At 53.8% G+C, this 15,000-nt stretch overlaps 1 protein-coding gene across 1 annotated transcript in view; it reads right to left on the reverse strand.

Moving 5' to 3' along the window:
- Positions 1-15,000, reverse strand: part of LOC144676619 (sarcoplasmic/endoplasmic reticulum calcium ATPase 1-like) — a gene marked incomplete at its 3' end in the record, with an annotated part of 26,549 nt that overhangs the window by 8,071 nt on the left and 3,478 nt on the right. The window contains exons 3-5 of the mRNA XM_078536997.1: positions 14,683-14,765; positions 1,836-1,940; positions 863-1,001 (exon numbers count right to left, since the gene is read on the reverse strand). Coding sequence (XP_078393123.1) covers positions 863-1,001; positions 1,836-1,940; positions 14,683-14,765 — 327 coding nt within the window. The remainder of the gene's footprint in view (positions 1-862; positions 1,002-1,835; positions 1,941-14,682; positions 14,766-15,000) is intronic.

Consider the following 15,000-nt stretch of genomic DNA (forward strand, 5'->3'; position numbering starts at 1 on the left):
CCAGGACAGGTACAACACGGGGTTAGATACAGAGTAAAGCTCCCTCTTCACTGTCCCCATCAAACACTCCCAGGACAGGTACAGCACGGAGTTAGATACAGAGTAAAGCTCCCTCTACACTGTCCCCATCAAACACTCCCAGGACAGGTACAGCACGGGGTTACAGACAGAGTAAAGCTCCCTCTACACTGTCCCCATCAAACACTCCCAGGACAGGTACAGCACGGAGTTAGATACAGAGTAAAGCTCCCTCTACACTGTCCCCATCAAATACTCCCTGGACAGGTACAGCACGGGGTTAGATACAGAGTAAAGCTCCCTCTACACTGTCCCCATCAAACACTCCCAGGGCAGGTACAGCACGGGGTTAGATACAGAGTAAAGCTCCCTCTACACCGTCCCCATCAAACACTCCCAGGACAGGTACAGCACGGAGTTAGATACAGAGTAAAGCTCCCTCTACACCGTCCCCATCAAACACTCCCAGGACAGGTACAGCACGGGGTTAGATACAGAGTAAAGCTCCCTCTACACCGTCCCCATCAAACACTCCCAGGACAGGTACAGCACGGGGTTAGATACAGAGTAAAGCTCCCCCTACACCGTCCCCATCAAACACTCCCAGGACAGGTACAGCACGGGGTTAGATACAGAGTAAACCTCCCTCTACACCGTCCCCATCAAACACTCCCAGGACAGGTACAGCACACGGGGGGGGTTAGATACAGAGTAAAGCTCCCTCTACACCGTCCCCATCAAACACTCCCAGGACAGGTACAGCACACGGGGGGGGGTTAGATACAGAGTAAGGCGCTGAGTAACCACTGCTTCCGGTGCCCGGAGTTACACTCCGGCCTCTCACCTGCCACCTCCACGATGTCACCGGGGACGATCTCCCGAGCTTTGATCCTCTGGACCAGCTTCTTGTCCGTCCGGTACACCTTCCCCATCTCGGGCTCGTACTCCTTCAGGGCCTCAATGGCGTCCTCGGCATTCCGCTCCTGCGGGCACAGAAGGATCCCGCACAGCGGTGAGACGGCGAATGAGGGGGAGTGGGGAGAGACCCGGGAGCCTCCGGGGGTTGGGGAGGGTGGGATAAGGGCCAAGGGGGGAGCGAGGCTGGGACATGAGGAGCGAGAAGGAATGTCGTCCTTCATGGCGAGGGGGGGGATGGAGTTAGGACAAGTCGGGGAAGTCTCGCTCCGACTGTCCAGGGCGTCGGTGAGACCCGCTCCTGGAGCACTGCGGACAGTTCTGGTCTCATGACTTAAGGAGGGACAGACTCGCGCTGGAGGCCGTTCAGAGAAGGTTCACTCGGACCGATTCCTGGGACGAAGGGGGTGGCGGAGGTTTGTCTTGTGAGGAGAGGTTGAGCAGGTTGGGCCCTGTACCCCCCCAATGGAGTTTAGAAGAACGAGAGGCGATCTTATCAAGACAGATAAGATTCGGAGGGGGGTGGGGTAGGGGGCTCGACAGGGATGGATGCTGGGAGGATGTTTACCTCCCTCGTGTGTGGGGGAATCTAGAACAAGGAGGGAGGAGGGGGCACAGATTCAGAACGAGGGGTTGAAGACGGAGAGGGGGAGGAATTTCTTCTCTCGGAGGGTGGTCAGTCTGTGGGATTCTCTCCCCACCCCCCCAGAGAGCAGTGGAGGCCGGGGCTGTTGGATATACTCAAGGCCGAGGGAGGCGGAGGGGAGTCGAGGGTTGTGAGGGGTGTGCGGGAGACGGACAGGGAAGTGGAGTTAAGGCCACAATGGGGTCAGTCGAATGGGGGGAGAGGGCCGACGGGGCCTAGCGACGCCGGAAGCCTGCCTTTCGGGCTCGAGTCTTACCTGCCATACGCCCACCACTGCGTTGGCGATGAGGATCAGCAGGATTACGAAAGGCTCCACGAAGGCTGTGATGGTCTCCTCCCCTTCCTCAAACCAGGCCAGCACCTGGGGGAGAGAAAAGAGTTCTTCATCGATGTGGGGCCAACGACAACAGGGCCATCCTGCTCACGCTAGGCCTTTGAAAGGCCTGTGCCATTCATCGCCCCACACCCACCTCCCCCTCGACCCCTGACCCTCCGACAGTGCGGCGCTCCCTCAGCACTGACCCTCCGACAGTGCGGCGCTCCCTCAGCACTGACCCTCTGACAGAGCGGAGCTCCCTCAGCACTGACCCTCCGACAGTGCGGCGCTCCCTCAGCACTGACCCTCCGACAGTGCGGCGCTCCCTCAGCACTGACCCTCCCACAGTGCGGCGCTCCCTCAGCACTGACCCTCCGACAGTGCGGCGCTCCCTCAGCACTGACCCTCCGACAGTGCGGCGCTCCCTCAGTACTGACCCTCCGACAGTGCGGCGCTCCCTCAGCACTGACCCTCCGACAGTGCGGCGCTCCCTCGGCACTGACCCTCCGACAGTGCGGCGCTCCCTCGGCACTGACCCTCCGACAGTGCGGCGCTCCCTCAGCACTGACCCTCCGACAGTGCGGCGCTCCCTCAGAACTGACCCTCCCACAGTGCGGCGCTCCCTCAGCACTGACCCTCCGACAGACCCAGCAATCCCACTCCCCCTCCACCCCCCCTCCCATATCCCTGTGGATGTTCTCCCTCCCAGTGTTTCTCCGATTCCCCCATTCCCAGCGTTCCTATTGAATCTGCTCCCAGCGCCTTCCCGATCAACAACAACTCGCTGGGTCCCAAATAAAACCTTTCCCCATCTCCCCCCCTCCCCGATCGCCCTTAATCCCTGTCCCTCTGGTTTCCCCACCCCTCCTGCCACCGGGAACAGTTTCCCCCCCTCCCTCACTGACTCCCTCGATCCCGACCCCCCTTCCCGATCGGGAACCCCCTCAATTCAGTCTCCCCCCCATTAACCTTCTCCGCTCCGGGGAGAACGATCCCAGCTTCTCCCGGTCTCTCTCTCCCACACGGACTGAATCCCCCTCATCCCCCCCACTGGGAACCGTTCAGGTAAACCTCCTCCGCACCCTCTCCGAGGGGCATCCACATCCTTCCCAAAGTGCGGAGCCCGGGATTGGACACGAAACTCCAGCTGGGAGCGAACCCGGAGTTTTAGAAAGGGATTTCTTTGCTTCTGATAGGAACTAGAGATAGTTTAAGTGAGACATATTTATATTTGTGGATGTTAAAATGAGTGCTCCAGTATCGGAGGGTCAGTACTGAGGGAGCGCCGCACTGTCGGAGGGTCAGTGCTGAGGGAGCGCCGCACTGTCGGAGGGTCAGTGCTGAGGGAGCGCCGCACTGTCGGAGGGTCAGTACTGAGGGAGCGCCGCACTGTCGGAGGGTCAGTGCTGAGGGAGCGCCGCACTGTCGGAGGGTCAGTGCTGAGGGAGCGCCGCACTGTCGGAGGGTCAGTGCTGAGGGAGCGCCGCAATGTCGGAGGGTCAGTGCTGAGGGAGAGCCGCACTGTCGGAGGGTCAGTGCTGAGGGAGAGCCGCACTGTCGGAGGGTCAGTGCTGAGGGAGCGCCGCACTGTCGGAGGGTCAGTGCTGAGGGAGCGCCGCACTGTCGGAGGGTCAGTGCTGAGGGAGCGCCGCACTGTCGGAGGGTCAGTGCTGAGGGAGAGCCGCACTGTCGGAGGGTCAGTGCTGAGGGAGCGCCGCACTGTCGGAGGGTCAGTGCTGAGGGAGCGCCGCACTGTCGGAGGGTCAGTGCTGAGGGAGCGCCGCACTGTGGGAGGGTCAGTACTGAGGGATTGCCGCACTGTCGGAGGGTCAGTACTGAGGGATTGCCGCACTGTCGGAGAGTCAGTGCTGAGGGAGCGCCGCGCTGTCGGAGGGTCAATACTGAGGGAGTGCCACACTATCATTGGTCTCTTGTTGGAGGCCCCCTCAGTACTGACCCTCTGACAGTGCGGCTCTCCCTCAGCACTGACCCTCTGACAGTGCGGGGCTCCCTCAGCACTGACCCTCGGACAGTGCGGCGCTCCCTCAGCACTGACCCTCCGACAGTGCGGCTCTCCCTCAGCACTGACCCTCTGACAGTGCGGGGCTCCCTCAGCACTGACCCTCGGACAGTGCGGCGCTCCCTCAGCACTGACCCTCCGACAGTGCGGCGCTCCCTCAGTACTGACCCTCCGACAGTGCGGCGCTCCCTCAGTACTGACCCTCCGACAGTGCGGCGCTCCCTCAGTACAGGAATGGAAACAGGGCCCCAGTTCTCAGGGGTTTAGTTGGGGCTTGAACCCACTGTGTTCACAGGGGGCACAGGTTGGTGTGGAAATGGTTAAAATATCCTTCAACCTGACCTTTGGAAAGAGGAATGTTCATTTCACGACTGATGGGATAAAGTTACCGACACCAACACTTAATTACCTAATCTCACCATCTCACATATCCTGCAACTGCACTCAAGGAGGGGAGGTGGTGTGGGGGAGTCGGGATGGGGAGGGTGCTCATAACCATCTGTTGAAACGCTAATCTCTGCCTCTTCCTGAACATCTTGAAGACTATACAGAGTGAGTGAGGCAGTGAGGGAGTGGAAAAGGCCACAGAGTGAGAAAGAAACCAGCAACCAAGGACAGGTACAGCACGGGGTTAGATACAGAGTAAAGCTCCCTCTACACCGTCCCCATCAAACACTCCCAGGACAGGTACAGCACGGGGTTAGATACAGAGTAAAGCTCCCTCTACACCATCCCCATCAAACACTCCCAGGACAGGTACAGCACGGGGTTAGATACAGAGTAAAGCTCCCTCTACACCGTCCCCATCAAACACTCCCAGGACAGGTACAGCACGGGGTTAGATACAGAGTAAAGCTCCCTCTACACCATCCCCATCAAACACTCCCAGGACAGGTACAGCACGGGGTTAGATACAGAGTAAAGCTCCATCTACACTGTCCCCATCAAACACTCCCAGGACAGGTACAGCACGGGGTTAGATACAGAGTAAAGCTCCATCTACACTGTCCCCATCAAACACTCCCAGGACAGGTACAGCACGGGGTTAGATACAGAGTAAAGCTCCCTCTACACCGTCCCCATCAAACACTCCCAGGACATGTACAGCACGGGGTTAGATACAGAGTAAAGCTCCCTCTACACCGTCCCCATCAAACACTCCCAGGACAGGTACAGCACGGGGTTAGATACAGAGTAAAGCTCCCTCTACACCGTCCCCATCAAACCCTCCCAGGACAGGTACAGCACGGGATTAGATACAGAGTAAATCTCCCTCTACACCGTCCCCATCAAACACTCCCAGGACAGGCAGCACGGGGTTAGATACAGAGTAAAGCTCCCTCTACACTGTCCCCATCAAACACTCTCAGGACAGATACAGCACGGGGTTAGATACAGAGTAAAGCTCCCTCTACACCGTCCCCATCAAACACTCCCAGGACAGGTACAGCACGGGGTTAGATACAGAGTAAAGCTCCCTCTACACCGTCCCCATCAAACACTCCCAGGACAGGTACAGCACGGGGTCAGATACAGAGTAAAGCTCCCTCTACACTATCCCCATCAAACACTCCCAGGACAGGTACAGCACAGGGTTAGATACAGAGTAAAGCTCCCTCTACACCGTCCCCATCAAACACTCCCAGGACAGGTACAGCAGGAGTTAGCTACAGGGCACTGTCAGAGGGTCAATTCTAAGGGAACACCGCACTTTCGGTATGCGAATGCTAAGCGAGTATCTCTGTAACCTCCTGCAGCCCCTACACCCCTCCCTATCTCTGTAACCTCCTCCAGCCCCTACAACCCTCCCTATCTCTGTAACCTCCTGCAGCCCCTACAACCCTCCCTATCTCTGTAACCTCCTCCAGCCCCTACAACCCTCCCTATCTCTGTAACCTCCTCCAGCCCCTACACCCCTCCCTATCTCTGTAACCTCCTACAACCCCACGAGATCTCTGCGCTCCTCCGATTCCGGCCTCTCGAGCATCCCCCGATTCCCATCGCTCTGCCATTGGCGGCCGGGCCTTCAGCTGCCTGGTGAGGAGGGCCCTAAGCTCTGGAATTCTCTCCCTGAATCCTCTCCGTCTCACTCCCTCTCTCTCTCTCTTTCTCTCCTCCTTTAAGACGCTCCTTAAAACCGACCTCTTTGACCAAGGTTTTGGCCACCTGACTGCTCGTATCTCCTTTTATGTTTCAAGGTTGCGTTTTTTTCTAATTGACGCACCTATTACAAGTGTGAGTGTGGTTTGCTACGGCAATAGGCGGCATATAAATGCAGGTTCCTGCACGAGGTATCAGGTGAATTGGCGTCAGAGAGCAGAAGTTTGCCACAGATTCGAACCGTTGTTCAATGGGAGCTGAACATCGGGCAGAGTTATTGGCAGCAGAGCGTCCCCAAGTGGTACGGAGGTGTAATGACACCCGTGACGTGTTTACATGGGTCTGTCATTGTGCGTGCATCTTAGGCACTGTTCATGTGATGGGGGAATGATTTCAGGCAAACTGGTGTTGGGAGGGAACTTTTAGTGGACAGGAACCCATGATTCTCCCTCTCTGCCTCTCCGTCTCTCTCCATTCCCATCGTGCTGTCTCTCTGCCCCACTGTCTCTCCATCTCTCTCTTGCTCCCTCTTTCTCTCTCCGTTTGTTCACGTGTGTCTGTCTCACCCTCTGTCAATCTCTTTCCTGGTCCCTCTAACGCTCTCGCTCTCTCTCCATCTCTCTGTGACATTCTATCTCTTTGCCTCTCTGTCTCCCTGTCTCTCTCTTTCTCTGTCTTCCTTTTTCTCTTTCCCCATTCTATCTTTCTCTCCCTCTCTGTCCCTCGCCCTCTCACTTCCTGTCTCTCTGTCTCTCTCTCTGTGTTGCTCCTCTCTGTGCCTCTCCCGGCCTCTCCTTCTCTATCACCCTCCCTTTCCCTGTCTCTCTCTCTCTCCCTCCCACCCCAAATCGCTGTCTATCCCTCTCTCTCTGTGTTGCTCTCTCTCTGCCTTTATTTCTCTCTCTCCCTCTCACTATCTTAATCTCCCTCTCTGTCACTGGCTTTCTATCTTTCTCACCCTGTTTACCTCTCTCTCTCTCTCTCTGTTTGCTCCTGTCTCTCCCTCTCTGTCTGTCTCTCTCTATCTCCCTGTCTCATCCTCTCTCAGTCCCTCTCCATCTCTCCCTCTGTCGCTCACTCTTTCTCCCTGCCTCTATTTCTGTCTGTATTTCTCTCTGTGTCTCTGTCTCATCCCCTCTCTCTCTTTAAGTCTCTCTCTGTCACATCCTCTCATTGTCTCTCTGTATCTCTCTCTCTCCACCTCTCTCTCTCTTTAAGTCTCTCTCTGTCTCATCCTTTTGCTGTCTCTCTGCCTCTGTCTCTCTCCCCCATATCTCTCTCTATGTCTCTCTGTCACTGTGTCTCTCCGTCTCTTTCTCTCTCTCTCGCTGTGTCCCTCTCTGTCTGTCTCTCTCTCTTTCTCTGTCTCGTTCTCTCTCTATCTGTCTCTCTCTCTCTCGCTGTGTCCCTCTTTCTCTGTCTCTGTCTCTCTCTCTGTCACTCTCTCTGTCTCGCTCTCCCTCTCTCCCTCTTTGAGTCTCACTGTTTCTCTCTGTCTGTCTCTTTCTGTATCTGTCTCTCTCCAACTCTCTCTGTCTCTCTCTGCCTCTCTTTGACTCTCTCTTTCTCTCTCTCGCTGTCTCGCTCTTTCTGTCTGTCGGTCTCTTCCTCTGGCTCGCTCTCTCCTTCCCTGTCCCCACCACACACACCCTCTGGCATCTGGAGATGCCAGCTCCTGATTTAGCTCAGATGTCTAAGATGTAATTCTAACTGTATAAATTTGTTCTATTTGGGCTTACTCAGAAGGCCCTGCTGTTGGATTCCATGTAAACATTGAATGACAGGAAACAGGTGTCCTATTGATTCCAGCCTTCGTCCCCTCATGTGTTTAACCAGCTTCCCCACTTAAGAACATCGAGAAGATTCACCTCCACCACACCCTGTGGGAGCGAGTTCCACATTCTCCCCACACCCCGTGGGAGCGAGTTCCACATTCTCCCCGCTCCACGTGGGAGCGAGTTCCACATTCTCCCCACACCCTGTGGGAGCGAGTCCCGCATTCTCCGCACTCTCTGTGTGAGCGAGTTCTACATTCTCCCCGCTCCCCGTGGGAGCGAGTTCCACATTCTACCCCACTCCCTGTGGGAGCGAGTCCCGCATTCTCCGCACTCTCTGGGTAAAGACGTTTCTCCTGAATTCCCCGATTGGATTTATTAGTGACCGTCTGATATCGTTCTCATCTCTCCCACATGTGGAAACATCTTCTCTATGTCGATACCTTCGAACCCCTTTCATCATCTGAAACACCTCAGTCAGGTCACCCCCCTCAGCCTTCTCTCTAGAGAAAAGATCCCCGGCCTGTTCAATCTTTCCTGATAGTTATAACCTCTCTGTTCTGGTGTCATCCTTGTGAATCCTTTTTACACTTTCTCCAGTGTCTCTATATCCTTTTTATAATATGGAGACCAGAACTGTACACGGTGCTCCGAGTGTGGTCTAACCGGACCAGAACTGTACACAGTGCTCCGAGTGTGGTCTAACCGGACCAGAACTGTACACGGTGCTCCGAGTGTGGTCTAACCAGACCAGAACTGTACACAGTGCTCCGAGTGTGGTCTAACCAGACCAGAACTGTACACGGTGCTCCGAGTGTGGTCTAACCAGACCAGAACTGTACACGGTGCTCCGAGTGTGGTCTAACCAGACCAGAACTGTACACGGTGCTCCCAGTGTGGTCTAACCAGACCAGAACTGTACACAGTGCTCCGAGTGTGGTCTAACCGGACCAGAACTGTACACGGTGCTCCGAGTGTGGTCTAACCAGACCAGAACTGTACACAGTGCTCCGAGTGTGGTCTAACCAGACGAGAACTGTACACAGTGCTCCCAGTGTGGTCTAACCAGACCAGAACTGTACACAGTGCTCCGAGTGTGGTCTAACCAGACCAGAACTGTACACAGTGCTCCGAGTGTGGCCTAACCAGACCAGAACTGTGCACATAAGAACATAAGGTATAGGAGCAGGAGTAGGCCATTCGGCCCCTCAAGCCTGCCCCGCCATTCAATAAGATCATGGCTGATCTGCCCCAGGCCTCAACTCCTCTCTCGCGCCAGTTGCTCATAGCCCAACAGCTCCCCGATATTTCAAAAATCTATCCACCTCCTCTTTAAATCCTTGCAGTGATCTAGCCTCCACAACTCTATGGGGTAGAGATTTCCACACATTCGCTACTCCCTCTGAGAGAAGAAATTCCTTCGCATCTCAGTTTTAAATGAGTGCCCCCTTTATTCTGTAACTATGTCCCCTAGTCCGAGATTCCCCCACTGGTGGAAACGCCTTCTCAACATCTACCCTGTCAAGCCCCCCTCAGAATCCTTTTCGTTTCCATAAGATCACCCCTCATTCCTCTAAACTCCCAATGAATAAAGGCCTAACCTGTTTAACCGTTCTTGGTAAGTCAACCCCTTCATCCCAGGAATCAGCCCAGTGAATCTCTTTTGAACTGCTTCCAATGCCAGTATAATCCTTTCTTAAATACGGGGACCAAAACTGTACACACTGCTCCAGGTGCGGCCTCACCAACACCCTGTACAGTTGTAACAAGACTTCCCCTATTTTTAAACTCCAACCCCACTACGATACAGGCCAAAATCCCATTCGAATTCTTAATGACTTGCTGCACATGTATGCTAACTTTTTCTGTTTCATGCAACACCCAGATCCCTCTGTGCCGCTCTTTATTGGAGTCTCTCTCCATTTAAATAACAGTTTGCCTTTTGATTCTTCCGATCAAAGTGCGTGACCTCACGCTCTCCTACATTAAACTCCGCCTGCCAGGTTTTTGCCCACTCACTCAACCTATCTATATCCCCTTGCAGATTACCTTATATCCTCATCACAACATGCCCTTCCACCTATTTTTGTATCGTCAGCGAGTTTGGATACATTACACTCTGCCCCCTCCTCCAAGTCATTAATATAAGCTGTACATAACTGAGGCCCTAGGACTGATCCTTCTGGCACTCCACTAGTTATGTCTTTCCGACCTGAAAAAGACCCCATTAATCCCGACTCTCTGTCTTCTGTGTGTTTACCAATCCTCGATCCATGCTCATACATTTACCCCCAATACCCTGAGCTCCTATCTTGTGCAACAGCCTTTCATGTGACACTTTATCGAATGCCTTCTGGAAGTCCAAATACACCACATCTACCGGTTCCCCTTTATCAGCTCTGCTTGTTACATCCTCAAAGAACTCTAGCAAATTTGTCCAACAGGGTTTCCCTTTCACAGAACCATGTTGGCTCTCTTTGAGTGCGTTAAGCTTTTCGAAATATCCTGCTATTTCTTCCTTAATAACGGACTCTAGCATTTTACCAACGACACAGGTTAGGCTGACTGGCCTATAGTTTCCTGCTTTTTTGTCTCCCTCCCTTCCTGAACAGGGGCATCACATTAGCGGTTTTCCAATCCTCTGGGACCCTCCCGGAATCCAGTGAGTTCTGGGATATTTCCACCAATGCCCCCACTATCTCTGCAGCCACTTCCTTTAAAACCCTTGGATCCAGGTCATCGGGTCCTGGCGACTGGTCTGCCTTTAGTCCCATTCGTTTGTCAAACACTTTGCCCCTCGTGACAGAGACTGTCACAAGATCTTTCCTCCCATTAGCTCCTTGCTTATCCGATATCTTTGGGATGTTCTTCCACCGTGAAGACCGATGCAAAATATCGGTTTAAATTATCTGCCGTTTCCCTGTTCCCCGTTATCAATTTCCCAGTCCCCTCCTCCAAGGGTCCCACGCTCACTTTAGCTACGCTCTCACTTTTTATATACCCGCAGAAGCTCTTGCTCCTTCCCAATTTACTTTCATAATCAATTTTCTCCCTCTTCGTTCGCTTTTTAGTCATTCTAAAAACGTTCCCAATTCTCTGGACTACCACTGGTTCTCCTGTATGCCTTAGTTTTCGATTGGACACTCTCCTTGACCACCTTCGTTAACCACAGGGTGGTTCGTCCTTCTCGCCAAGTCCATTTTGACCGGGATACATTTTTGCCGAGCGTTACGAAATATCTGCTTTAAATGTCTGCCAATGCTCATCCGCTGACCTTCCCCCTTAGTCTATCCCCCCACCCCCTCTTTAGACAACTCTTTCCTCGTGCCTCTGTAATGGCCCTTATTTAAGTTGAGGGCACTGGTTTAAGACCCAAGTGGCTCACCCTCAAACTGAATTTCAAATTCTACCATGTTGCTCTCCCCTGGGGGATCCCTTACCTTTGATATCTCTTATTAATCCCGCCTCGTTACAAATTACTAGATCGAAAATAGCCTGTTCCTGGGTAGATTCTGTACCCTATTACTCTAAGAAACAATCCCTGATGCACCCTACAAATTCGCCTTCCATGTTACCCTTGCCAGTCAACATGCAAATCACACATGACAATTGTAGTGCCCTTCTTAGACACCTCCATTACTTCCTGATTTATACTTTGCCCTACAGCGAGGCAACTCTTCGGGGGCCTATAGATGACTCCCCCCCCACCGTGACTTCTTCCCCTTGCTATTCCTTATTTCCACCCAAACTGAATCCACATCACGATCTATGGCGCCCATATCACTACTCACCACCTTCCTTCGTTAACAAAGCTACCCCACCACCTTTTCCTTTTTGTCTATTTTTTTCCCCCAGAACGTCGAATACCCTTGGATATCGAGTTGGTCATCTAGCAACCACGTCTCTGTGATAGCTATCGAGTCATATCCATTTGTGCCGTCAACTCATCTATCTTGTTACCAATGCTGCGTGCATTCAGATAAAGAGCCTCAAGCTTTGACTTTTTACCATTATTACTCATTCTGGTTCTGATTTCTGCTTATATTTTTCTTCCCCTTCCTGTCAGGCTTTGATTATCGCTCGCCTCTTCACTACCCCGCACCTCTGCTCTCTCCTTTCTTTCTGACTTTTTAAACTTCCCTTCAATTGAACCCCATCACCTCTCCCTAATTAGTTTAAAGTCCCATCTACAACCCGAGCTGCACGATTCACCAGGACGCTGGTCCCAGCATGCTTCAAATGAAGCCCGCCCCAGTGGAACAGCTCTCTCCTTCCCCAGAACTAGCGCCATGAATCGGAACCCATTTCTCCCACGCCAATCTCTGAGCCACGCGTTTACCCCTCTAATCTTATCTACCCTACGCCAATTTGCGCGTGGCTCAGGTAGTAACCCGGAAGTCATTGCCTTCATGGTTCTGCTTTGTAATTTGGCCCCGAGCTGCTCCTAGCCCCTCAGCAGAACCTCTTTCCTAGTCCGACGTAGGCCGTCGGTACCTACGTGGACCACGACAACTGGTTCCTTCCCCTCCCACTCCAAGTTCCTCTCCAGCCCAGAAGAGGTGTCCTTAACCTTGGCACCAGGGAGGCAACACAGCTTCTCGGGGCTCTCTGTCTTTGCCCCAGAGCACAGGATCTATTCCGGTATTACTGGGAGCAAGAACCTCGTACCTATTGGGTAAGGGCACCGGCAGAGGCTCCTCCAGAGCTAAATTCTGGACCCCCGTACCCGCCTCACTCACGGTCACACCCTCCCTGCCCCTGACCACGGGTCCAAATTTGATGTCGTCAATCTGAAGGGGCGTGACTGCCTCCTGAAACAGGGTGTCCGGGTAACTCTCCCCCCTCCCCGACGTGTCTCGGTGTACCTCAGCTCGGACCCCAGCTCATCCAACTCTCAGCCGAAGGTCCTCGGCCATAAAACGCTTGCCGCCGATGTGGTCACTGTGGATCGCACCAGCGCCCGCTAGACGCCCACATGCTACAGCTGCAACACGACACCTGCACAGCCATCTCTATTCTATTTCATCGATTAACATGGATGTCAAATGATTTAAAAGTGAATTGATTAACTGCACTCTTCAACTGGATTGACATCTCCTGTTTTAAACCACTCGGTCAATCAAAACAGACACGGAAGAGATACCCCTCAATCATTAACTTGTTTTAATTTCACGTCACACTTTGGTTCTGACAGGTGGACCCAGGATACTCCTCTTGCTCTCTCCTCTAAATGCTGCTGACTGCCTGTCCCAGGGTCCTCCTCTCGCTCTCTCCTCTAGATGCTGCTGACTGCCTGTCCCAGGGTCCTCCTCTCGCTCTCTCCTCTAGGTGCTGCTGACTGCCTGTCCCAGGGTCCTCCTCTTGCATTCTTCTCACAGTACTCTGTGTGTGGTCTAACAGACCAGAACGGTACACAGTGCTGCGAGTGTGGTCTAACCAGACCAGAACGGTACACAGTGCTGCGAGTGTGGTCTAACAGGACCAGAACTGTACACAGTGCTCCGAATGTGGTCTAACCAGACCAGAACTGTACACAGCACTCCGAGTGTGGTCTAACTTAGGCCCAGCTGAGACAAAACTTGGTTGGTAAAATACTATTTGTTTATCCTGCTCATTGTGACTGTTGCAGGCTGTGAACCAACTGACATTATTTTGTGCCAATAACATCCCCAATGAACTTCACAGGAGCCACCATCAGACAGGTTTTGACATTGAGCCCGAGTGAGTTAGTGAGAGCGAGAGAGTGAAAGAGTGAGGGAGCAAGAGAGAGCGAGAAAAAGACAGAGAGAGAGAGAGAGAGAGAGAGAGACAGAGAGAGAGGGAGAGAGTGGGAGAGGTTTAGGGAGGAAATCCCGGAGCTTAGGGCCCTCCCCAGGCAGCTGAAGGCCCGGCTGCCAATGGCGGAGCGATGGGAATCGGGGGATGCTCGAGAGGCCGGAATCGGAGGAGCGGAGAGACCTCGGAGGGTTGTAGGAGTTTACAGAGATAGGGAGGGTTGTAGGGGCTGGAGGAGGTTACAGAGATAGGGAGGGTTGTAGGGGCTGGAGGAGGTTACAGAGATAGGGAGGTTTGTCGGGGATGGAGGAGGTTACAGAGATAGGGAGGGTTGTAGGGGCTGGAGGAGGTTACAGAGATAGGGAGGGTTGTAGGGGCTGGATGATGTTACAGAGATAGTGAGGGTTGTAGGAGCTGGAGGAGGTCACAGAGATAGGGAGTGTTGTCGGGGCTGGAGGAGGTTACAGAGATAGGGAGGGTTGTAGGAGCTGGAGGAGGTTACAGAGATAGGGAGGGTTGTAGGGGCTGGAGGAGGTTACAGAGATAGGGAGGGTTGTAGGGGCTGGAGGAGGTTACAGAGATAGGGAGGGTTGTAGGGGCTGGAGGAGGTTACAGAGATAGGGAGGGTCGTAGAGGCTGGAGGAGGTTACAGAGATAGGGACGGTAGTAGGGGCTGGAGGAGGTTACAGACATAGGGAGGGTTGTTGGGGCTGGAGGAGATTACAGAGATAGGGAGGGTTGTAGGGACTGGAGGAGGTTACAGAGATAGGGAGGGTTGTCGGGGCTGGAGGAGGTTACAGAGATAGGGAGGGGTGTAGGGGGCTGGAGGAGGTTACAGAGATAGGGAGGGCTGTAGGGGTTGGAGGAGGTTACAGAGATAGGGAGGGGTGTAGGGGCTGGAGGAGGTTACAGAGATAGGGAGGGGTGTAGGGGGCTGGAGGAGGTTACAGAGACAGGGAAGTAGGGCTGTGGATTGATTTGATAACCCGAACGGTGAGATGAAAATCTTACAATCGAGGGGTGGCCGGGCTGGGGGTCAGTGAGCAGAGGGACAGGGGATGGGGGAATGGGGTATGAGAGGTTTTGTGTGGGTGTTGGGAGGCCGAGCGATACTTACAAAGGAGATGCAGGCTGCCAGCAATAAAATTCGGACAAGGAGATCCTCAAACTGCTCAGCTACCAGTTGCCAAAGTGTTTTCCCTGAAAGGTAGATGGAATCAGATTGTATTAGCAGAGAAATCACTAAGAACCCCATTAACTGCAACAACTACTCCAGGACACTGAGGGAGCGCCGCACTGTCGGAGGGTCAGTGCTGAGGGAGCGCCGCACTGTCAGAGGGTCAGTGCTGAGGGAGTGCCACACTGTCGGAGGGTCAGTGCTGAGGGAGCGCCGCACTGTGGGAGGGTCAGTACTGAGGGAGGGCCACACTGTCGG

The sequence above is a fragment of the Cetorhinus maximus genome, unplaced genomic scaffold, assembly GCF_964194155.1.
Source record: "Cetorhinus maximus unplaced genomic scaffold, sCetMax3.hap1.1 HAP1_SCAFFOLD_1746, whole genome shotgun sequence".
Taxonomy (NCBI): domain Eukaryota; kingdom Metazoa; phylum Chordata; class Chondrichthyes; order Lamniformes; family Cetorhinidae; genus Cetorhinus; species Cetorhinus maximus.